At 45.4% G+C, this 20621-nt stretch overlaps 1 protein-coding gene across 1 annotated transcript in view; it reads left to right on the top strand.

The window, feature by feature from the left end:
- Positions 1–20621, top strand: part of nin (ninein (GSK3B interacting protein)) — a 57558-nt gene that overhangs the window by 30158 nt on the left and 6779 nt on the right. The window contains exons 11-27 of the mRNA XM_039009215.1: positions 1152–1262; positions 1715–1804; positions 3423–3561; positions 4889–5013; positions 5350–5442; positions 5599–5739; positions 8606–9483; positions 12988–13086; positions 13262–13331; positions 13664–13852; positions 15507–15623; positions 16017–16130; positions 16459–16605; positions 17243–17422; positions 17669–17818; positions 18178–18255; positions 19159–19266. Coding sequence (XP_038865143.1) covers positions 1152–1262; positions 1715–1804; positions 3423–3561; positions 4889–5013; positions 5350–5442; positions 5599–5739; positions 8606–9483; positions 12988–13086; positions 13262–13331; positions 13664–13852; positions 15507–15623; positions 16017–16130; positions 16459–16605; positions 17243–17422; positions 17669–17818; positions 18178–18255; positions 19159–19266 — 2829 coding nt within the window. The remainder of the gene's footprint in view (positions 1–1151; positions 1263–1714; positions 1805–3422; positions 3562–4888; positions 5014–5349; positions 5443–5598; positions 5740–8605; positions 9484–12987; positions 13087–13261; positions 13332–13663; positions 13853–15506; positions 15624–16016; positions 16131–16458; positions 16606–17242; positions 17423–17668; positions 17819–18177; positions 18256–19158; positions 19267–20621) is intronic.

Raw genomic sequence — 20621 nt, 5'->3', positions numbered from 1 at the left:
ACCTCTAACCCGACTTTAACCCCCAACCCTACCCCCAACTTAACCTCCAACCCCGACTTTAACCCCCAACTTTAACCTCCAACCCTAACTTTAACCTCTATCCTCGACTTTAACCTCTAATCCCGACTTTAACCCCCAACCCTAACCCCAACTTAACCTCCAACCCCGACTTTAACCCCCAACCCTAAACCCAACTTTAACCTCCAACCCTAACTTTAACCTCTAACCTCGACTTTAACCTCTAACCCCGACTTTAACCCCCAACCCTAACCCTAACTTAACCCCCAACCCCAACTTTAACCTCCAACCCTAACTTTAACCTCTATCCTCGACTTTAATCTCTAATCCCGACTTTAACCCCCAACCCTAACCCCAATTTAACCTCCAACCCCGACTTTAACCCCCAACCCTAAACCCAACTTTAACCTCCAACCCTAACTTTAACCTCTAACCTCGACTTTAACCTCTAACCCCGACTTTAACCCCTAACCCTAACTTAACCTCCAACCCCAACTTTAACCTCCAACCCCAACTCTAACTTGAACCTCCAACCCTAACCCTAACTTTAACCTCTAACCTCGACTTTAACCTCTAACCCCGACTTTAACCCCCAACCCTAACCCTAACTTAACCTCCAACCCCAACTTTAACCTCCAACCCCAACTCTAACTTGAACCTCCAACCCTAACTCTAACTTGAACCTCCAACCCTAACCCTAACTTTAATCTCTAACCTCGACTTTAACCTCCAACCCCAACTCTAACTTGAACCTCCAACCCTAACTTTAACCTCTAACCCCAACTTTAACCTCCAACCCCAACTCTAACTTGAACCTCCAACCCTAACCCTAACTTTAATCTCTAACCTCGACTTTAACCTCAACTCTAACTTGAACCTCCAACCCTAACCCTAACTTTAATCTCTAACCTCGACTTTAACCTCCAACCCCAACTCTAACTTGAACCTCCAACCCTAACCCTAACTTTAACCTCTAACCTCGACTTTAACCTCCAACCCCAACTCTAACTTGAACCTCCAACCCTAACCCCCCAACTCTAACTCCAACCCTAACTTTAACCTCCAACCCTAACTAACCCTAACCCCAACCCTAACCGTAACTCTAAACCCCCAACTCTAACCTTCACCCTCAGGAGAGTAGGCGTCTGGAAATGGAGCTGCTGGACAGCACTGAGAAACTGGTAGAGGCAGAAAACCAGGTCAGCAAACTGCAGAGGAACCTGGATAACATCCTGAAGGAAAAGGTGAAACACCATTTTCTTCCACAGTATCAATATATTAACTTTCAGACAAAACAAAAGTCTAAAAGGCTATAGCGTCTTCTGACCAGCAATACGTAATAATCCACATTAATACGTAATAATACTTAATAATCCACATTAATCTCATTTCATATTTATATATATATATACATATATATATACATATATGCACATATATAAGTGCTATATACTGCTGTGTTCATCAGCAATAATCTGGAGAGATTCATTACTGGCTAATTGCTATACAGGTACTTCTACACCTGCATTGCTTGCTGTTTTGGAGGTTTTAGGCTGGGTTTCTGTACAGCACTTTGTGATATCAGCTGATGTAAGAAGGGCTTTATAAATACATTTGATTTGATATATGAATGAGAATCTATCTAAAGTATCTGTCCCTAAGAAACTCCCCTTGGTGTTGGTTCTGTTTGGCTCAGTTTGGGGATCTGGACCTGGGCAGTGCTGAGTTCTTCCTACAGGAGGAGAGTCTCAGACGGCTACGCATTAGCTATGAGGAACAGTGTCGGGTGAGAACGCTTACTGAGAACACACACATCAAATCGAATTCGTCACATGCTTGGTTTAACAACAGGTGTACACTTAAACAGTGAAATGCTGACTTACGGGTCCTTTTCCAACAATGCAGGTAAAGATTTTTTTTATTTTTATGAAATGGGAAATAGTGACGAGGAATAAATACACTGTGAATAATGAGTAAAAATAACATGTCTATCAGGGAGTACCGGTACAGAGTCAATGTGCAGGAGTACGAGGTAATAACATGGCTATATACATGGAGTACCTGTACCGAGTCAATGTGCAGGGGTACGAGGTAATAACATGGCTATATACATGGAGTACCTGTACCGAGTCAATGTGCAGGGGTACGAGGTAATAACATGGCTATATACATGGAGTACCGGTACAGAGTCAATGTGCAGGAGTACGAGGTAATAGCATGGCTATATACATGGAGTACCGGTACAGAGTCAATGTGCAGGCGTACGAGGTAATAGCATGGCTATATACATGGAGTACCGGTACAGAGTCAATGTGCAGGAGTACGAGGTAATAACATGGCTATATACATGGAGTACCTGTACCGAGTCAATGTGCAGGCGTACGAGGTAATTGAGGTAGCTATGTACATGGAGTACCGGTACAGAGTCAATGTGCAGGCGTACGAGGTAATTGAGGTAGCTATATACATGGAGTACCGGTACAGAGTCAATGTGCAGGCGTACGAGGTAATTGAGGTAGCTATATACATGGAGTACCTGTACAGAGTCAATGTGCAGGCGTACGAGGTAATTGAGGTAGCTATGTACATGGAGTACCGGTACAGAGTCAATGTGCAGGCGTACGAGGTAATTGAGGTAGCTATGTACATGGAGTACCGGTACAGAGTCAATGTGCAGGCGTACGAGGTAATTGAGGTAGCTATGTACATGGAGTACCGGTACAGAGTCAATGTGCAGGCGTACGAGGTAATTGAGGTAGCTATGTACATGGAGTACCGGTACAGAGTCAATGTGCAGGCGTACGAGGTAATTGAGGTAGCTATGTACATGGAGTACCTGTACAGAGTCAATGTGCAGGCGTACGAGGTAATTGAGGTAGCTATATACATGGAGTACCGGTACAGAGTCAATGTGCAGGCGTACGAGGTAATTGAGGTAGCTATGTACATATAGGTAGGGATAAAGTAACTAGGCAACAGGATAGATACCGTAGCAGCAGTGTATGTGGTGAATATGTGTGTGTTTTGGGGTGTCAGTGTGTGTGTGTGGGGGGGTAGAGTCCAGTGTGTGTGTGTGTGTGTGTGTGTGTGTGTGTGTGTGTGTGTGTGTGTGTGTGTGTGTGTGTGTGTGTGTGTGTGTGTGTGTGTGTGTGTGTGTGTGTGTGTGTGTGTGTGTGTGTGTGTGTGTGTGTGCATAGAGTCAGTGCAAGAGTTAGTGCAAAAACAACACACACACACACACACACACGGTGCAGTGCCAGGTAATAGTTCTCACTGGAACAAATCAAATCAATCCAACTAACTGTAGCCACGTGTTAACTGTTTCGGACAGAGTGCACTTCCAAAGATAAATGACCTGTTTTAGATACTAATCTTTCTGTTTTGATTTGTGGTGAATGTGACAGGAGCTGCAGGATCGCATCGATGAGCTTCAAGCAGAGCTGCAGGAGTACCACAACCTGGGCCGCACCTCTCAGCCCTGTCTCAAACCCTCTCTCTCTGAGGACCTGGAGAGTAAGAGTCCTGGCATGGAGTCAGACCCAGGTACATACAAATTATTTAATCAAATGGATTTTATAAAGCCCTTTTCGTATCATCAGTTTTCACAAAGGGCTTTACAGATACCCCCGCCTAAAACTCCAACGAGCTTTACAGATACCCTGCCTAAAACTCCAACGGGCTTTACAGATACCCTGCCTAAAACTCCAACGGGCTTTACAGATACCCTGCCTAAAACTCCAACGGGCTTTACAGATACCCTGCCTAAAACTCCAAAGGGCTTTACAGATACCCAGCCTAAAACTCCAACGGGCTTTACAGATACCCTGCCTAAAACTCCAACGGGCTTTACAGATACCCTGCCTAAAACTCCAACGAGCTTTACAGATACCCTGCCTAAAACTCCAACGGGCTTTAAAGATACCCAGCCTAAAACTCCAACGGGCTTTACAGATACCCTGCCTAAAACTCCAACGGGCTTTACAGATACCCAGCCTAAAACTCCAACGAGCTTAAGAGATACCCAGCCTAAAACTCCAAAGAGCTTTACAGATACACCGCCTAAAACTCCAATGAGCTTTACAGATACCCTGCCTAAAACTCCAATGAGCTTTACAGATACACCGCCTAAAACTCCAACAAGCTCTACAGATACCCTGCCTAAAACTCCAACGGGCTTTACAGATACCCCCGCCTAAAACTCCCAACGAGCTTTACAGATACCCTGCCTAAAACTCCAACGAGCTTTACAGATACCCTGCCTAAAACTCCAACAAGCTCTACAGATACCCTGCCTAAAACTCCAACGAGCTTTACAGATACCCTGCCTAAAACTCCAACAAGCTCTACAGATACCCCCGCCTAAAACTCCAACGAGCTTTACAGATACCCCACCTAAAACTCCAACGGGCAATGCGGAGGCAGAAATAGAGCACAACATAGGTTCCATCCCAAACGTCAGCCCCATAGGCCCTGGTGGTAAGTAGCACTGTAAGAAGGAATATAATATAGTCACTGTCATATCTTCATGCCCATATCCCATCCTCATCCAATATAGTGTTTAGGGGGGTTCTGTTTGAGCAAGGCAAGATGGAGAATCCATAATCTTGATCACGTAATGAATATTTATTTGGGATGCAAGGTGATATGTAGATCAGTGATTCTGGCCAGTCAAATGCAATGTAATTCCCATAGTTTGTTCTCGACTTGGGGACTGTGACGAGACCTCTGGTGGTGCTGTGATTCTGCTTCTAAATTGGCTAGTCTTTGGTGTTTTTAGGCTGGTAAATCTGTAAAGCACTTTGTGACAACTGCTGATATTTAAAAAAAGGGGCTTTATAAAATAAAATGTGATTGATTTGAGTGTCTCCAGGTCTAGGCTCAGAAGAGGGCCAGCCGTTGTTCAACATGAGCCTGGAGGCCGAGATGATGCTGGAGCAGCTTAAAGAGAAGCACCTCTTAGAGATGAATGACCTACAGGCACAGCTGGAGAGCAAGGTGACAGATTCATATCTAGCAGTGTTTCAACCGTATTCCTAAACCATGTCATGTTTACCTTCTCAGAGATTTGATGTAGCTAGATGGGGCAGTCTCACTCCTTTCGTATTGTTTGTGATTTTAGATTGGACCGTAGTAGTAGTAGTAGTAGAAGACAAGGATGATAGTGGGAGGTAGAGTCATAGGGCTGTGGGTCGGAGTCAAACCCATGCTGACTATGGCATAGATGGGTGCCGAGGACAGCGGCTCTAACCGTTGGACCACACTGTGCCGTGTTTTTTTGTCCCAGAGACGGATCTGATTTATCTACATTTAATTTCCCCCATGTCATTGCAGGTGAGTGAGTTTGACCAGAAGGTGGAGGAGCAGAAAGCCGACCTGGAGGCCCAGAAGGTAGCCTTGTCCCTGCAGTACCTGGAGGAGATCCAGGTGTGTGCACATGTATGATTATTTATTTTGCTAGTACAGTTTATAACACACTGTAAATTAAATATTTGAGTCATGAATACACTGTTTTTATAAGGTCATATGAACTGGGCATCCTGAAGATACAATATACTTTAATAACAAAATCAATAATTCCAGGCACTACGAGGGGAGATGTCCATCATCCAGAACCGAGCCCTGGAGCTCCAGGCCCAACTAGAGAATGCTGAGGAGGAGCGAGCCGGTCTAGAGCAGAGACAGGCTGGGGTGAAGGAGGAGCTGGAGCACCAGGAGGAAGAGGTGAGTGGCTCAGTTGGTAAAGTTATGGAGCTAAAAATGCCAGGGTCGTGGGTTCGATTCCCCCTCAGCCATATACAGTTGAAGTCGGAAGTTTACATACACTTAGGTTGGAGTCATTAAAACTCATTTTTCAACCACTCCACAAATTTCTTGTTAACAAACTATAGTTTTGGCAAGTCGGTTAGGACATCTACTTTGTGCATGACACAAGTAATTTTTCCAAGATTTTTGTTGACAGACAGATTATTTTACTTATAATTCACTGTATCACAATTCCAGTGGGTCAGAAGTTTACATACACTCAATTGACTGTGCCTTAAAACAGCTTGGGAAATTCCAGAAAATTATGTCATGGCTTTAGAAGCTTCTGATAGGCTAATTGACATAATTTGAGTCAATTGGAGGTGTACCTGTGGATGTATTTCAAGGCCTACCTTCAAACTCAGTGCCTCTTTGCTTGACATCATGGAAAAATCAAAAGAAATCAGCCAATACCCCTGAAAAAATAAATGTAGACCTCCACAAGTCTGGTTCATCCATGGGAGCAATTTTCAAACGCCTGAAGGTACCACGTTCATCTGTACAAACAATAGTACGCAAGTATAAACACCATGGGACCACGTAGCTGTCATACCGCTCAGGAAGGAGATGCGATCTGTCTCCTAGAGATTAACTTACTTTGATGTGAAAAGTGCAAATCAATCCCAGAACAACAGCAAATGACCTTGTGAAGATGCTGGAGAAAACAGGTACAAAAGTATCTATATCCACAGTAAAACGAATCCTATATCGACATAACCTGAAAGGCCGCTCAGCGAGGAAGAAACCACTGCTCCAAAACCGCCATAAAAAATCCAGACTACGTTTTGCAACTGCACATGGGGACAAAGATTGTACTTTTTGGAGAAATGTCCTTTGGTCTGATGAACTAGACCACTGCGCCACCTACCTCCCGGGTGGCGCAGTGGTCTAGGGCACTGCATCGCAGTGCTAGCTGCGCCACCAGAGTCTCTGGGTTCGCGCCCAGGCTCTGTCGCAGCCGGCCGCAACCGGGAGGTCCGTGGGGCGACGCACAATTGGCATAGCGTCGTCCGGGTTAGGGAGGGTTTGGCCGGTAGGGATATCCTTGTCTCAGTATGTAAAATGTAATAAAAATGTATGTAATAAAAGAATGTATGCACTCTACTGTAAGTCGCTCTGGATAAGAGCGTCTGCTAAATGACTAAAATGTAAATGTAATGAAACAAAAATAGAACTGTTTGGCCATAATGACCATTGTCATGTTTGGAGGAAAAAGGGGGAGGATTGCAAGCCGAAGAACACCATCCTAACCGTGAAGCATGGGGGTGGCAGCATCATGTTGTGGTGGTGCTTTGCTGAAGGAGGGACTTGTGCACTTCACAAAATAGATGGCATCATGAGGAAAGAGGAAAATGGTGTGGATATATTGAAGCAACATCTCAAGACATCAGTTAGGAAGTTAAAGCTTGGTGGCAAATGGGTCTTCCAAATGGACAATGACCCCAAGCATACTTCCAAAGTTGTGGCAAAATGGCTTAAGGACAACAAAGTCAAGGTATTGGAGTGGCCATCACAAAGCCTTGACCTCAATCCTATAGAAAAATTGTGGGCAGAACTGAAAAAGCGTGTGCGAGCAAGGAGGCCTACAAACCTGACTCAGTTACACCAGCTCTGTCAGGAGGAATAGTCCAAAATTCACACAACTTATTGTGGGAAGCTTGTGGAAGGCTACCCGAAACATTTGACCCAAGTTAAACAATTTAAAGGCAATGCTACCAAATACTAATTGAGTGTATGTAAACTTCTGACCTACTGGGAATGTGATGAAAGAAATAAAATCTGAAATAAATCATTCTCTCTACTATTATTCTGACATTTCACATTCTTAAAATAAAGTGGTGATCCTAACTGACCTAAGAGAGGGAATTTTTACTAGGATTAAATGTCAGGAATTGTGAAAAACTGAGTTTAAATGTATTTGGCAAACAGGCTGACTACGCATGCGCGAGCGTTGCAAAATACATTTTGAAATCTATATTATTCAATTATTGCACCCACACTGCTCACGCGCGCCAAGGAGCGTCTGCGTTGCCAATGGCTAAAATAGAAGTCAGTTCTATTTCTGACGCAGATCGCGCTGCAAGTCCTGCCTCTCCCATCTCCTCATTGGTTTATAGAAGCAGGTACCCACGTGCCATCTCCTCATTGGTTATACCCACGTAGGTGACTGAAAGACGAATGAGGTCGTGGCGGTAATGCACCTAATTTATGAAAGTTGCCAATCGGCAATATTAAGTCAAGAGAAGAAAAAGCCTAGAATGAGGAGAGATGACTAGAAACGATTCGCTTGACCGTTTTATGTGTGGATTAATTGTCGGAGTAGAGGACCTTGTGCATTTCAGGTAAATAAACAACTCAATGTTTATATCCCAGGACAAATTAGCTAGCAACTGCAAGCTAGCTAAATAGGACAAATTAGCTAGCAAGTGCAAGCTAGCTAGCTAGCTAAATTGCCATAAATGTTTAATGCTTTTCGACCTGTCCCCAAATTAATGTAATTGGTTCAGAGTTTGTTTTGATATTTTAACTTGCGTTTGGTGTGGGGGGGGGGACAAAATAACTGTATGTTCTATGGTGTGGGGGGGTGTGGGGGGGGGGACAAAATAACTGTATGTTCTATGACGCACGCGCGCAGACAGTTTGGGTTCCGTGTAAGGTGTATGTAAACTTCCAACTTCAACTGTAACTATTCCCCAGGTTGTCGCTGTAAATGAGAATGTGTTCTCAGTCAACTTACCTGGTTAAAAAATAAGTGTAAATATACAAATATTTATTATTCTATTAGGTGAGCAGCCTGAGACAGGAGCTCCTGGAGTCCCGCATCCAGGTTTCAGACCTGGAGGAGCAGCTGAAAGTCCAACAAGCGAAGGCTGAGTTGGGCCTGGACACAGAGATGCAGGAGCTGAGGAAACTTCACGCCTTGGAACTCAACAAGCTGGACGTGCAGCACGACAGCATCCTTCAGGTCAGGCTGGAAGAAGAGAAGGGAAAGCTACAGGAGGAGCTGGAGAAGGTGGAGAGGAAACTGTTAGAGGAGTGGGAGAGGGAGAAGAGGGAGTTACAGCAGAGCCACGAGGAGGCGATGAAGGCTAGAATAGAGGAGGTGAGTTTGAAGTTTCAGGCAGAGCGAGAGGAGCTAGAGATGCGACTCACGGAGGAGTGGGAGAGGGAGAAGGCTCAGCTGGATGAGCAGAGTAACGAGTCGCTCCAGACCGTGTTAGAGGAGGAGATGTTACGTCTAGTCAAGGAGCAGGACGGTAGGGAGATACGGCTCACTGAGCAGTGGGAGCTGGAACAAGTTCAGCTCAAGGAGTGTCTGGAGGAGACTCTCCTCACCCGGTTGGCGGAGGAGAAGCTGAAGCAGCAGGAGCAGCAGGAGGAGGTGGAGAGGAGGCTCAGGGAGGACTGGGACAGGGAGAGACTCCAGCTGGAGGAGGACTATGAGGGCATGCTCCAGGAGCAGCTGCAGGAGGACAGGGAGAGGCTTGCGGGGGAGAAGGAGGAGGTGGAGAAGAGGCTGGAGCAGATGATGGAGGAGGAGAAGGAGCGCCTGGAGGAGGCCCACAGACAGGCTGTGCAGGAACTGAGTGCCAAACACAGCGAGGAGAGGGAACAGCTCAGCGGTCTGCTGGATAAACTGCGAGAGGATATCGCTGAGGAAAGGTAAGACAGCTTAACTGTTATGAAATCAGCGTAAGATTTCTGTCCTTAAATGGTCCCAGCATTGTCCATGAAAACCTTAATCATATTTACTTAATGTAATGAACCACTTGACAATTGTAACTACAGCTATGCTATGGAAGTAGATTTAGGTGAGTATTTCTGAGGGTGTGGGAACTGTGGTCCATAACTCTTGCTGATTAACCATGTACAGGAAAGAACTAGAGAGCCACTTTTCCCAGAAAATCAGGGAGGTGGAGGCCCGGTTCTCAGGCGACCAGGACGCCGTCGCAGAGCGCTTCCAAACCGACGTTTCCAACCTGGAGAAGCACTATCAGAGCGAGCTGAAGGCACTCACCGACAACCACGCCGAGCAGAAAACCAAATGGGATGCGGAAATGGAGGAAGCCCTTCAGAAAGCTGAAGAGCAGAGGAGAGTTCTGCAGGAAACCAGAGAACAAGAGCGAGAGACCATCACCCAGGACCTGGTGAAAGAGAGGGAGCTGCTAGAGAGTGTCCGTAAGGAAGAGATGGACGCGTTGGTCGCAAAGAACCAGGAACTCCAAAAGGAGCTGGAGAGTTTCATCAGTTTAGCCCAGACCAAAGAGATTGAGCTGAGTAGGCAGCTGAATGATCTTCACAATAGGCTGCAGGAGAATCTGGACACCAAAGACGAGCTTCTGGCCAAGTCTGAGAAGAAAGCCCAGGAGATCGAGCTTCTGCTGAACCAGGCAGTGGAGGACTTCAAGCAGGAGAGGGCAGAACTTCAGGGAAACCTTTCTGAATTAGAGGTGAGGCACTCCTTGGCTGAGAAGCAGCTTGAGGAGAGGAGTGAGCTGCTCTCAGAACATGATAACCAGAAGTTGAAGATTGAAGAACTGGAGAAGCTCCTGAGACAGGCGGCGGTGGACTTTCAGTTTGAGAGGCTGGAGCTGCAAGAGAACATCTCAGACCTGGAACTGAAGCTGAAGGAGAGTCGTCCTTCCTCTGACCTGCAGGACAATGAGAAAGGAGAGCTTCTGGTCGAGAGAGACCAGCTTATTATTAGAATTCAGGAAATCGAGAACGAGCTCAACCAACTTCTAGACTCTGCAGACAAAACAGGGGGCAAAGAAATGGAAGAATCAAATGAAGTAAATGTAGCACCACTGGGAGAGGAACATATAGAGGCTGCAGCTCTTGAAGAACAAGTATGTTCAGAAAACATTACCGTTAGTGATGAGACATGTGACAATGTTGTTCCAGAGGACTGTGAAGGCCTTGACGTAGAATATGTATTCCCTATGGAGCAGGGACCAAATGACGAAGTTGAGATTATTACCGAATCACCTCATGAGATGGAGATTTCTGAGAACATCATTGCAGAAGTTTGCGATCAAGAAATAACTGTTACCTCAGACAACCTGAATGTTTTAGTAGCGGCATCTGAACAAGGACAAGATGATGTGGAGATGATACCTGAAACTCCAAATAGGTTAGAGGAATGTCCTGAAGACACCATAACTCTTCATCTTGATGGGGATGATGAAACTACTGTAGACGATGTCCAAGACCCAGTGGTTGAATCTGTCGCCGTTGAGGAGCAAGCACAAGATGACAACGCTAGTGAGGGAAGGATGAATGCTGAAACTTCTGAAGACATTGAGGTATGTCCTGAAAACATTATCAGTGTTGAGGCATGCAATGGTGAAGTCGCTGCTATTCCAGAAGAATGCCAAGACCTTGTTGAGGAATCCCAATTGTCTGAATGCCAATGTCAGGCTGAGGACGACATGGACGAAGACACTAACAATGACATTGTAGCATTGTCTATTCCAGAGGAGCAACCTCAAAGTGATGACATTGATGGAGATGTCTGTCCCTCTGAGATGAAGTGTGAAGACTCCTCCCCTGATAAGATTGGACAGAATGATGCTAGTGTACAAGAAACTGTTTTCGATGATAAGCCTGAAGGGGAGGAACTTCAAGATGATCTGTTTAATGAAGAAGTGGAGAGTTATGTGTCTCTGGTTGTCTCTTCAGCCCTAGAGGAGATAGGTCATGACACTGACGATACCAAAGTGGCTTGTCTTTTCGAGGAAACTCAAGATCTAGAGAAAAAGCCTGTGGAACTGATTCCTCAGTCAGAAGCAGTGAAGGATCGAGATGCCTATATCCATGAGATCCTGGAGCTCCATGAGCAAGTCAGCCAGTTGGAGAGCGAGGCCAGTCTTCTGGCTCAGCTACAGAGCCAGTATGACACGGCCACCGAGGAGAACCTGGCGCTACAGCAGAAGATCTCCGAGCTTCAGCAGAAGACGGATGCACTAGAGAGTCTTTCAGCAGAAAACGATCAGCGAGCTGTAGAGAAAAACGGTACCCTCAAAGCTCAGGCCAACGAGATCAAGGTGACGTCTTCAGATGTGACCTCGCTTCAGATCCGATACGAGGAGTGCGTCTGTGAAAACGCCAAGCTGGAGGAACAAAACTGTCGGCTGGAGAAGAGAGTCGTGGGCCTCGAGAGCAAAATGCACATCATCCAAGACTTCCAAGATCAACAAGTAGCGTTGGTGGACGAGATCACCAGGATGAGAGAGGAGAATTGTAAGCTGACCGAGCTAGTCAGCGAATTAGAGAGGCAGGATGAGATTCTCATGGCTCTGCAGCTGGAGGCCGAGTCCGAGGAAGACGCCACCACAGAACAAGAACAAGAGTCCTTCCTGGACCTGAACTCCCAACTGGAGGCTAAGATACAGGTGGTGTCGGAGCTGGAGGACTGCTGCACGGAGTTCGAGAAGCAGAACGGAAAGCTCCGCAGAGCCCTAACGGACCTGCAGAACAAGTCGCTGAAGATGCATGAGAAGATGCAGACCCATAGGTAACTTGGAGATGTATGATCCCAGTTACCAACCCTTTGCACCTGCTGCTTTCTGAATCCCATCCCTGCTGCAATATTGTGCTTGGCTTATTAATGCAACTTCCTCTAGCACCAGAAGTAGTGCTGTCATTGGCTAATGCAACTTCCCGTGGCACTAGATGTAGTGCTGTCATTGGCTAACGCAACTTCCCGTGGCACTAGATGTAGTGCTGTCATTGGCTTATTAATGTAACTTCCTGTAGCATTGCTGTGACGTCTATGTTCTGAAGTAGATCTGTGACGTTCAATTCTCTTGTAATTCATGTTTGTAGTTCAGAAAGTTGCATGTGAAGCAACAGCTATAATAACAGGCCATGTTGTGGCCATGCCACTGTACAATCCCACCCTGTTCCTATACAACACCCTTTGTGAAAACTGTCCTGTCCTGTCATTGGTGCCATGTTGTTTGTGGACTATTAGAGCAAGTCTATCCTTGATGTTTTCTGCTTTTGAACACCTCAATTAATGCTTCAGTTGACTTTATATACTTCATTGACTCTGCGTTAACAACATTTTAACAAACTCTTAAATAGTCTGTTTTTTATCAAATCAGCTAACATAGAGACTGAGGTCTTCTGTTGGCTGATGTGGTTTCTTTTTGTTGGCTGTAGGAATGAAGCGGGTCGTTTAGCAGAGGAGAACCTCTTACTCAGACACAAGATCTCCGTGCTGAAGGAAGAGGACCTGAGAGAGACCCGAGAAGAGACGCTGTAAGAAACATCATGCCAATATACAATATTGAAGCATATTCAGCCCCGGTCCCAGAAATGTTGGTCCGCCCTCACCCAACAAACATTTCCTGGGATTTCCCGTGGCATTACTGTATGGTGTAGGTTTCATGTCATTGGGTCATATGAATTGACATTTCCCTCTCTCCTACTTTAGCTTGAAACTGGAGCATTTCAGGAAGGAGAAGATATCTGCACAAAAGAAAGCAGAGAGTTTCAAGAGACAGGTAAGACTAGAGTGAACCAACTTGATTTCAAGAAAGACATGTAGTAGAGCCATAAGCAATGAAGAGCTAATCTAATATCTCTGTCTGTGTCAGACATGGCGCCCTATTCCCTATATAGTGCACTACTTTTGGCACCCGGCCTGGTCAAAAGTAGTGCACTATGTAGGTAATCTAGGGAAACCGTTTCTGATGGAAGTAAACCAGCACAACGACATCCATTAGAAGCACCCACAGGAGAAAACAAGTCCTGACCTTTCACCTCGGTAAGGTGTATTCTGTACTGTAATAAGCATAACCTAAATCTGCATTCCCCCCCCCCCCCCCCCTTATAGATCTCTGAGCTGCGTCTCCGCAGTCAGCAGCTGGAGGATGAGAACGGGCTGCTGTCGGAGAAGAACGCCCAGAATGCAGCAGGAGTGGAGGGGTTGAGCCAGCAGCTGGGGGAACTGCTCAGACAGAGTGAGAGACAGGAGGCTGTCAGAGATCAGCAACACTTTGTACCAGAGGATAACAGGACCAAGGTAAACTGTCGTAGTCCATTTTGAGGCTTTTTGAGCTCTTTCAAAATGTGTCTTTGTTCGATTCCTTGCTCTTTGCTCCTCGCCTCTTCCTCAAAAGGCATTGTTCAAGAAGATTCAAGGTCCCTGCTCTCTGGCCTTCTTCTCTGATGCGTTTTGAGTAGGAGACGAGGAAAGGTTCCTGCTCTCTGGCCTTCTTCTCCGATGCGTTTTGAGTAGGAGACGAGGAAAGGTCCCTGCTCTCTGGCCTTCTTCTCCGATGCGTTTTGAGTAGGAGGCGAGGAAAGGTCCCTGCTGCTCTCTGGCCTTCTTCTCCGATGCGTTTTGAGTAGGAGACGAGGAAAGGTCCCTGCTCTCTGGCCTTCTTCTCCGATGCGTTTTGAGTAGGAGGCGAGGAAAGGTCCCTGCTCTCTGGCCTTCTTCTCCGATGCGTTTTGAGTAGGAGACGAGGAAAGGTCCCTGCTCTCTGGCCTTCTTCTCCGATGCGTTTTGAGTAGGAGGCGAGGAAAGGTCCCTGCTGCTCTCTGGCCTTCTTCTCCGATGCGTTTTGAGTAGGAGACGAGGAAAGGTCCCTGCTGCTCTCTGGCCTTCTTCTCCGATGCGTTTTGAGTAGGAGACGAGGAAAGGTTCCTGCTCTCTGGCCTTCTTCTCCGATGCGTTTTGAGTAGGAGGCGAGGAAAGGTTCCTGCTCTCTGGCCTTCTTCTCCGATGCGTTTTGAGTAGGAGACGAGGAAAGGTCCCTGCTCTGGCCTTCTTCTCCGATGCGTTTTGAGTAGGAGGCGAGGAAAGGTCCCTGCTCTCTGGCCTTCTTCTCCGATGCGTTTTGAGTAGGAGACGAGGAAAGGTCCCTGCTGCTCTCTGGCCTTCTTCTCCGATGCGTTTTGAGTAGGAGACGAGGAAAGGTCCCTGCTGCTCTCTGGCCTTCTTCTCCGATGCGTTTTGAGTAGGAGACGAGGAAAGGTCCCTGCTGCTCTCTGGCCTTCTTCTCCGATGCGTTTTGAGTAGGAGACGAGGAAAGGTTCCTGCTCTCTGGCCTTCTTCTCCGATGCGTTTTGAGTAGGAGACGAGGAAAGGTTCCTGCTCTGGCCTTCTTCTCCGATGCGTTTTGAGTAGGAGGCGAGGAAAGGTCCCTGCTGCTCTCTGGCCTTCTTCTCCGATGCGTTTTGAGTAGGAGGCGAGGAAAGGTCCCTGCTCTCTGGCCTTCTTCTCCGATGCGTTTTGAGTAGGAGGCGAGGAAAGGTCCCTGCTCTCTGGCCTTCTTCTCCGATGCGTTTTGAGTAGGAGACGAGGAAAGGTTCCTGCTCTGGCCTTCTTCTCCGATGCGTTTTGAGTAGGAGGCGAGGAAAGGTCCCTGCTCTCTGGCCTTCTTCTCCGATGCGTTTTGAGTAGGAGGCGAGGAAAGGTCCCTGCTCTCTGGCCTTCTTCTCCGATGCGTTTTGAGTAGGAGACGAGGAAAGGTCCCTGCTCTCTGGCCTTCTTCTCCGATGCGTTTTGAGTAGGAGACGAGGAAAGGTCCCTGCTGCTCTCTGGCCTTCTTCTCCGATGCGTTTTGAGTAGGAGACGAGGAAAGCGGATAGGAGAAATAGAGGAAGGACATATTGAGGAAAAAGTATTGAATTCCTATTTGGTTAACTAACGACTTGTTCTCCTGTGTCAGATGGCAGTGTGTGCGTCTGCCCTGGAGGCGGAGCTGACCAACGCTGTGGAAGGGACTGTACTGCCAGAGGAGGGCAAGGCCCAGCTGGTGCTACAAATCAACACCCTCCGCGATAAGGTGAGACATGAGCAGACAAACATCATGGGTGTTTGAATGTCGATAGAACTTACTAGCTGTGTGTGTGTGTGTGTGTGTGTGTGTGTGTGTGTGTGTGTGTGTGTGTGTGTGTGTGTGTGTGTGTGTGTGTGTGTGTGTGTGTGTGTGTGTGTGTGTGTGTGTGTGTGTGTGTGTGTGTGTTATAGGTAACACCTGCCCTCAGCCGGAAAGAGTTAGTATTTTATTAAGATAGAAAGTTACAAATAGGAAGGGGAAGTGGATAAGGAGAGGAATATGAAGGCACGGATAGGGTTTGAATGCAATGTGAGACGTGTGTGTAGTATTTTAAGTATGTTCAAACTGGCGATACGGTGCATACTTTACCACACTCCTCGTCCCTGTGTCCATCTGTAGGTGGCTAAGATGGGGGCTGTGGAGTGCCAGCTCTCACTCCTCCTGCAGGAACACAAGGCTTTGGAGAAACAAGCCCAGGGATTACGCAATCAGCTTGCCAAGTCTCAGGAGAGGGTAAGGATGCTCTGTTCAGTCTGGCAACCTTTGACCCTACCTTGTTTACTGTCAACCACTTATGACACTGCTATAGTCTATAGTTCCACGTGTTGCCGCGTTCATTCTAAGTTGTCGTCGTTTAGAATGTCTGTTCTATGTGTGTCAAGCCCAAAGACAAATTTCAACATTGCGTCACGTGGACAATAAAGTTTTCGAATTCATTCTGATTTGTTAGAATTATGTAAAAGTATTTTTTGGGGGGGGGGCATAATACTGGGGAATCTAAGGAAAGGTACCTACATTTTGCAACTCTATTCTTGATCAAAGTATTCTCCTTCTCTTTCAGACTCATGTGTTGGATGAAAGTCTCCAGTCTGTCAACCTCCAGAGCGCCCGTCTCAAGTCAGACCTCCGCGTGTCACAGCAGGAGAAGGACGCCCTCAAACAGGAAGTGATGTCACTGCACAAACAGCTGCAGAATGCCAACGATAAGGTAAGGCCTTCTTTTGACGACACGCTGATCGTTTGGTTGGCTGGGTGGTTGGTTGGTTCGCTGGTTGGTTGTTTTAGGTGGGTAATTGGTTCGTTGGCTGGGTGGGTGGTTGATTGGTTGGTTGTTTAGGTGGGTAATTGGTTCGTTGGCTGGGTGGTTGGTTCGCTGGTTGGTTGTTTTAGGTGGGTAATTGGTTCGTTGGCTGGGTGGGTGGTTGATTGGTTGGTGTGGTGACATTCATTAAAGTTATTTTTTTTAAAGTTATGTACACCTCGTCCTTAACCAGACACCCTGTAGCAATCCACCTTACCCAAACCAGGAGGCCAGCTCAGCTACATTTTTGATTGATTCATTATACAAGCCGGATAGACCTGTGGGTGATTCAACTATCCACATTGGCACCTACATTTATCGTCTAGTGACCTTTTATGTCAATTAGTATCACCAAATGAAATGACTAGGGCATAAAAAAAATACAATTACTCGATCTAGGGAATTTGCTGTGGTCTGAGGGGCTTTGTCCTTTCTGGTAATTATCCAGTCCAGGTGTCCTGACCTCAATGAGATTTATTGGTTAAATAAAAATGTAGTTATTTCTAAGGGGCGTAGAATGCTCAGATATTGTTTCCTGAATCAGAACCAGGTTCTGGAGATGGCCCTGCACTCCAGCGGATACCAGAGCCAGCATAAGAAGCTGTACCAGGACGAGCTGGCCAGGCTGGTGGAACAGGAACAGCAACTGCTGAGGCAGGAGAACGAGAGGCTGACCATGGAGCTCCACAACGTCAAGGACGACCTCCACCGCAGCAGGGACAAGGTGACATTACAGAGACAAATAAAATACAGACATAATCAAATTGGTCTTGATGTCTCAAGGTCTAAGGGGGGCAGTATTTTCCCCAGACACAGAGCTTTTAATGGAGATTCTGAGTTGAGGATTTCAGTCAAGGACTAAGGCTTAATGTGTGTCCAGGAAACCGTCCCTTTACGTTTTAGAGATTTTTAAGAACCATACACCCTGCATTTGAATACCTTTTTGAAACCCTGTATTGTCTTTCCTTAGACGCGTCAGCTGGAGGCAGCCATCTTAACCGTGAAGCAGCAGAAACAGCAGGGCCAGGCCAGCGTGGTGAAGACTGTAGAACAGGAGAAGACTGCTCTGAAGAGAGAGCTGGACATGATGCATCAGGAGCTACTCTCTGCTCAGAACAAGGTCATCTAACAGGAGGATCTGTTATTTATAGCTGTTTAGAAACAGGTCATTTAACAGGAGGATCTGTTATTTATATCTATGTATACTGTTATGATTTCTTGATAGTTTTTCACGTTTTATTTAAATTAAGACATTTCAATACAGTACATGCATTTTTTTTATTGATAGCAAATTTTCCTTCATTATTAATTGGATAAACCTAATGTCGAAAATATGGAAAACAAAACTCTGAACAATGCTTACTTCCCACCTACCATTCACAAGTAACATGTATCTCTGAAGCAGTTCTTCCATAACAAACCCATTGTCAAAAAGTATGTGTCTTTCCTTTTCTGATGGCCTTGTGTGGTGGTTGTCAGGTGTGTGAGGTCCAGAGAGAGCTGGAGAGTCTTCGTCAGGAGAACGAGGGTCTGAAGACCCAACAGACCCAGCTACAGGCACGACTACCTTTCCCTAACTTCCCCCCCACATATGCTCCTCTCATCTAATCTCACTGCGTCTGCCTTTCCCTGTCAAACACCTGGACTCCCTTTTAATGTCTCCTTTTCTTCTTCTGTCATTTTTCTATAAAACTAGTTTGTTTTCATATAACACCAGCAGTTTTCCAGAAACACAGTTGGCCTGGCAACAGTTGGCCTGGCAACAGTTGGCCTGGCAACAGTTGGGCTGGCAACAGTTGGCCTGGCAACAGTTGGGCTGGCAACAGTTGGCCTGGCAACAGTTGGACTAGCAACAGTTGGCCTGGCTCCTCCTGTCCTCACACTCATGTCCCTTGTCTCCCACACTCACACTCATGTCCCTTGTCCTCACACTCATGTCCCTTTGACATAACCTTCATCTATCTAATCTCTCTCCCTCCCACCCTACAGTATGTCCCTTCTCTCTGTCTCTCTCTTCTCTCCCTGTGTCTACTTCTCTCTTTCGGTCTCTCTTCTTTCCCTGTGTCTCTCCTTGTCTCTCTCCTGTCTGTCTTTCTCGTCTCTCTCCTGACTGTCTTTCTCATCTCTCTCCTGTCTGTCTTTCTCGTCTCTCTCCTGACTGTCTTTCTCATCTCTCTCCTGACTGTCTTTCTCATCTCTCTCCTGTCTGTCTTTCTCGTCTCTCTCCTGTCTGTCTTTCTCGTCTCTCTCCTGACTGTCTTTCTCATCTCCTGTCTGTCTTTCTCGTCTCTCTCCTGTCTGTCTCTCTCGTCTCTCTCCTGTCTGTCTTTCTCGTCTCTCTCCTGACTGTCTTTCTCATCTCTCTCCTGTCTGTCTCTCTCATCTCTCTCCTGACTCTCCTGTCTGTCTTTCTGTCTGTCTTTCTCGTCTCTCTCCTGACTGTCTGTCTGGTGTCTCCAGACTCTACAAGTCCAGCTGGTTGGTCTGCTGCCCACTTCCCCTCGCAGGATGCCTGGTGAGCGGAGAGAGCAGCACCGCAGGGACGACCTCAACCCAGAGAACATACAGGTAGGAGAAAGAGAGAGATCAGGGCTACACATCACATCCTGTAGCAGGCTAATCACGCCTCTTAACTAGAACTGAATCCTAATTCTATATGCCATTCCTGCTCTTTGAATCAATATGCATGTTGGCATATCTGGGGATCTACAATCTAGCACTTAGTATACAGTACCTTCACTCTCACTGTGTTCAGCAGCTCATTACTGACACATTCACACTTTACAGTTGATTATGGGAATACCTGGCCCTTCTGATCTGCCTCGATTACGCTCTGATGGGACCTGAATCACAAACACGTTGATTACACTCTGATGGGACCTGAATCACAAACACCTTGATTACACTCTGATGGGACCTGAATCACAAACAAAATATCTCTCCATTTTCACTTTGGGGAATATAAATATAAATATTTGATAAAAGAAGTGACAAATGATGTGGCTTTTATATTCTACCTCTATAACAGTTGAGGAATATAAATATATTTTCTATTCTACCTCTATAACAGTTGAGGAATATAAATATATTTTATAATCTACCACTATAACAGTTGAGGAATATAAATATATTTTATAATCTACTACTATAACAGTTGAGGAATATAAATATATTTTTAATCTACCACTATAACAGTTGAGGAATATAAATATATTTTCTATTCTACCTCTATAACAGTTGAGGAATATAAATATATTTTCTATTCTACCTCTATAACAGTTGAGGAATATAAATATATTTTATAATCTACCACTATAACAGTTGAGGAATATAAATATATTTTTTAATCTACCACTATAACAGTTGGGGAATATAAATATATTTTATAATCTACCACTATAACAGTTGAGGAATATAAATATATTTTTTAATCTACCACTATAACAGTTGAGGAATATAAATATATTTTCTATTCTACCTCTATAACAGTTGAGGAATATAAATATATTTTATAATCTACCTCTAACAGTTGGGGAATATAAATACATTTTATAATCTACCACTATAACAGTTGAGGAATATAAATATATTTTCTATTCTACCTCTATAACAGTTGAGGAATATAAATATATTTTATAATCTACCACTATAACAGTTGAGGAATATAAATATATTTCATAATCTACCACTATAACAGGTGAGGAATATAAATATATTTTATAATCTACCACTATAACAGTTGAGGAATATAAATATATTTTATAATCTACCACTATAACAGTTGAGGAATATAAATATATTTTTTAATCTACCACTATAACAGTTGGGGAATATAAATATATTTTATAATCTACCACTATAACAGTTGAGGAATATAAATATATTTTTTAATCTACCACTATAACAGTTGAGGAATATAAATA

This window comes from Salvelinus namaycush, chromosome 15 (genome assembly GCF_016432855.1).
Source record: "Salvelinus namaycush isolate Seneca chromosome 15, SaNama_1.0, whole genome shotgun sequence".
Classification (NCBI taxonomy): domain Eukaryota; kingdom Metazoa; phylum Chordata; class Actinopteri; order Salmoniformes; family Salmonidae; genus Salvelinus; species Salvelinus namaycush.
Note: the sequence above shows the minus strand (reverse complement) of the source record. Positions and strands in the feature narration are given on the sequence as shown.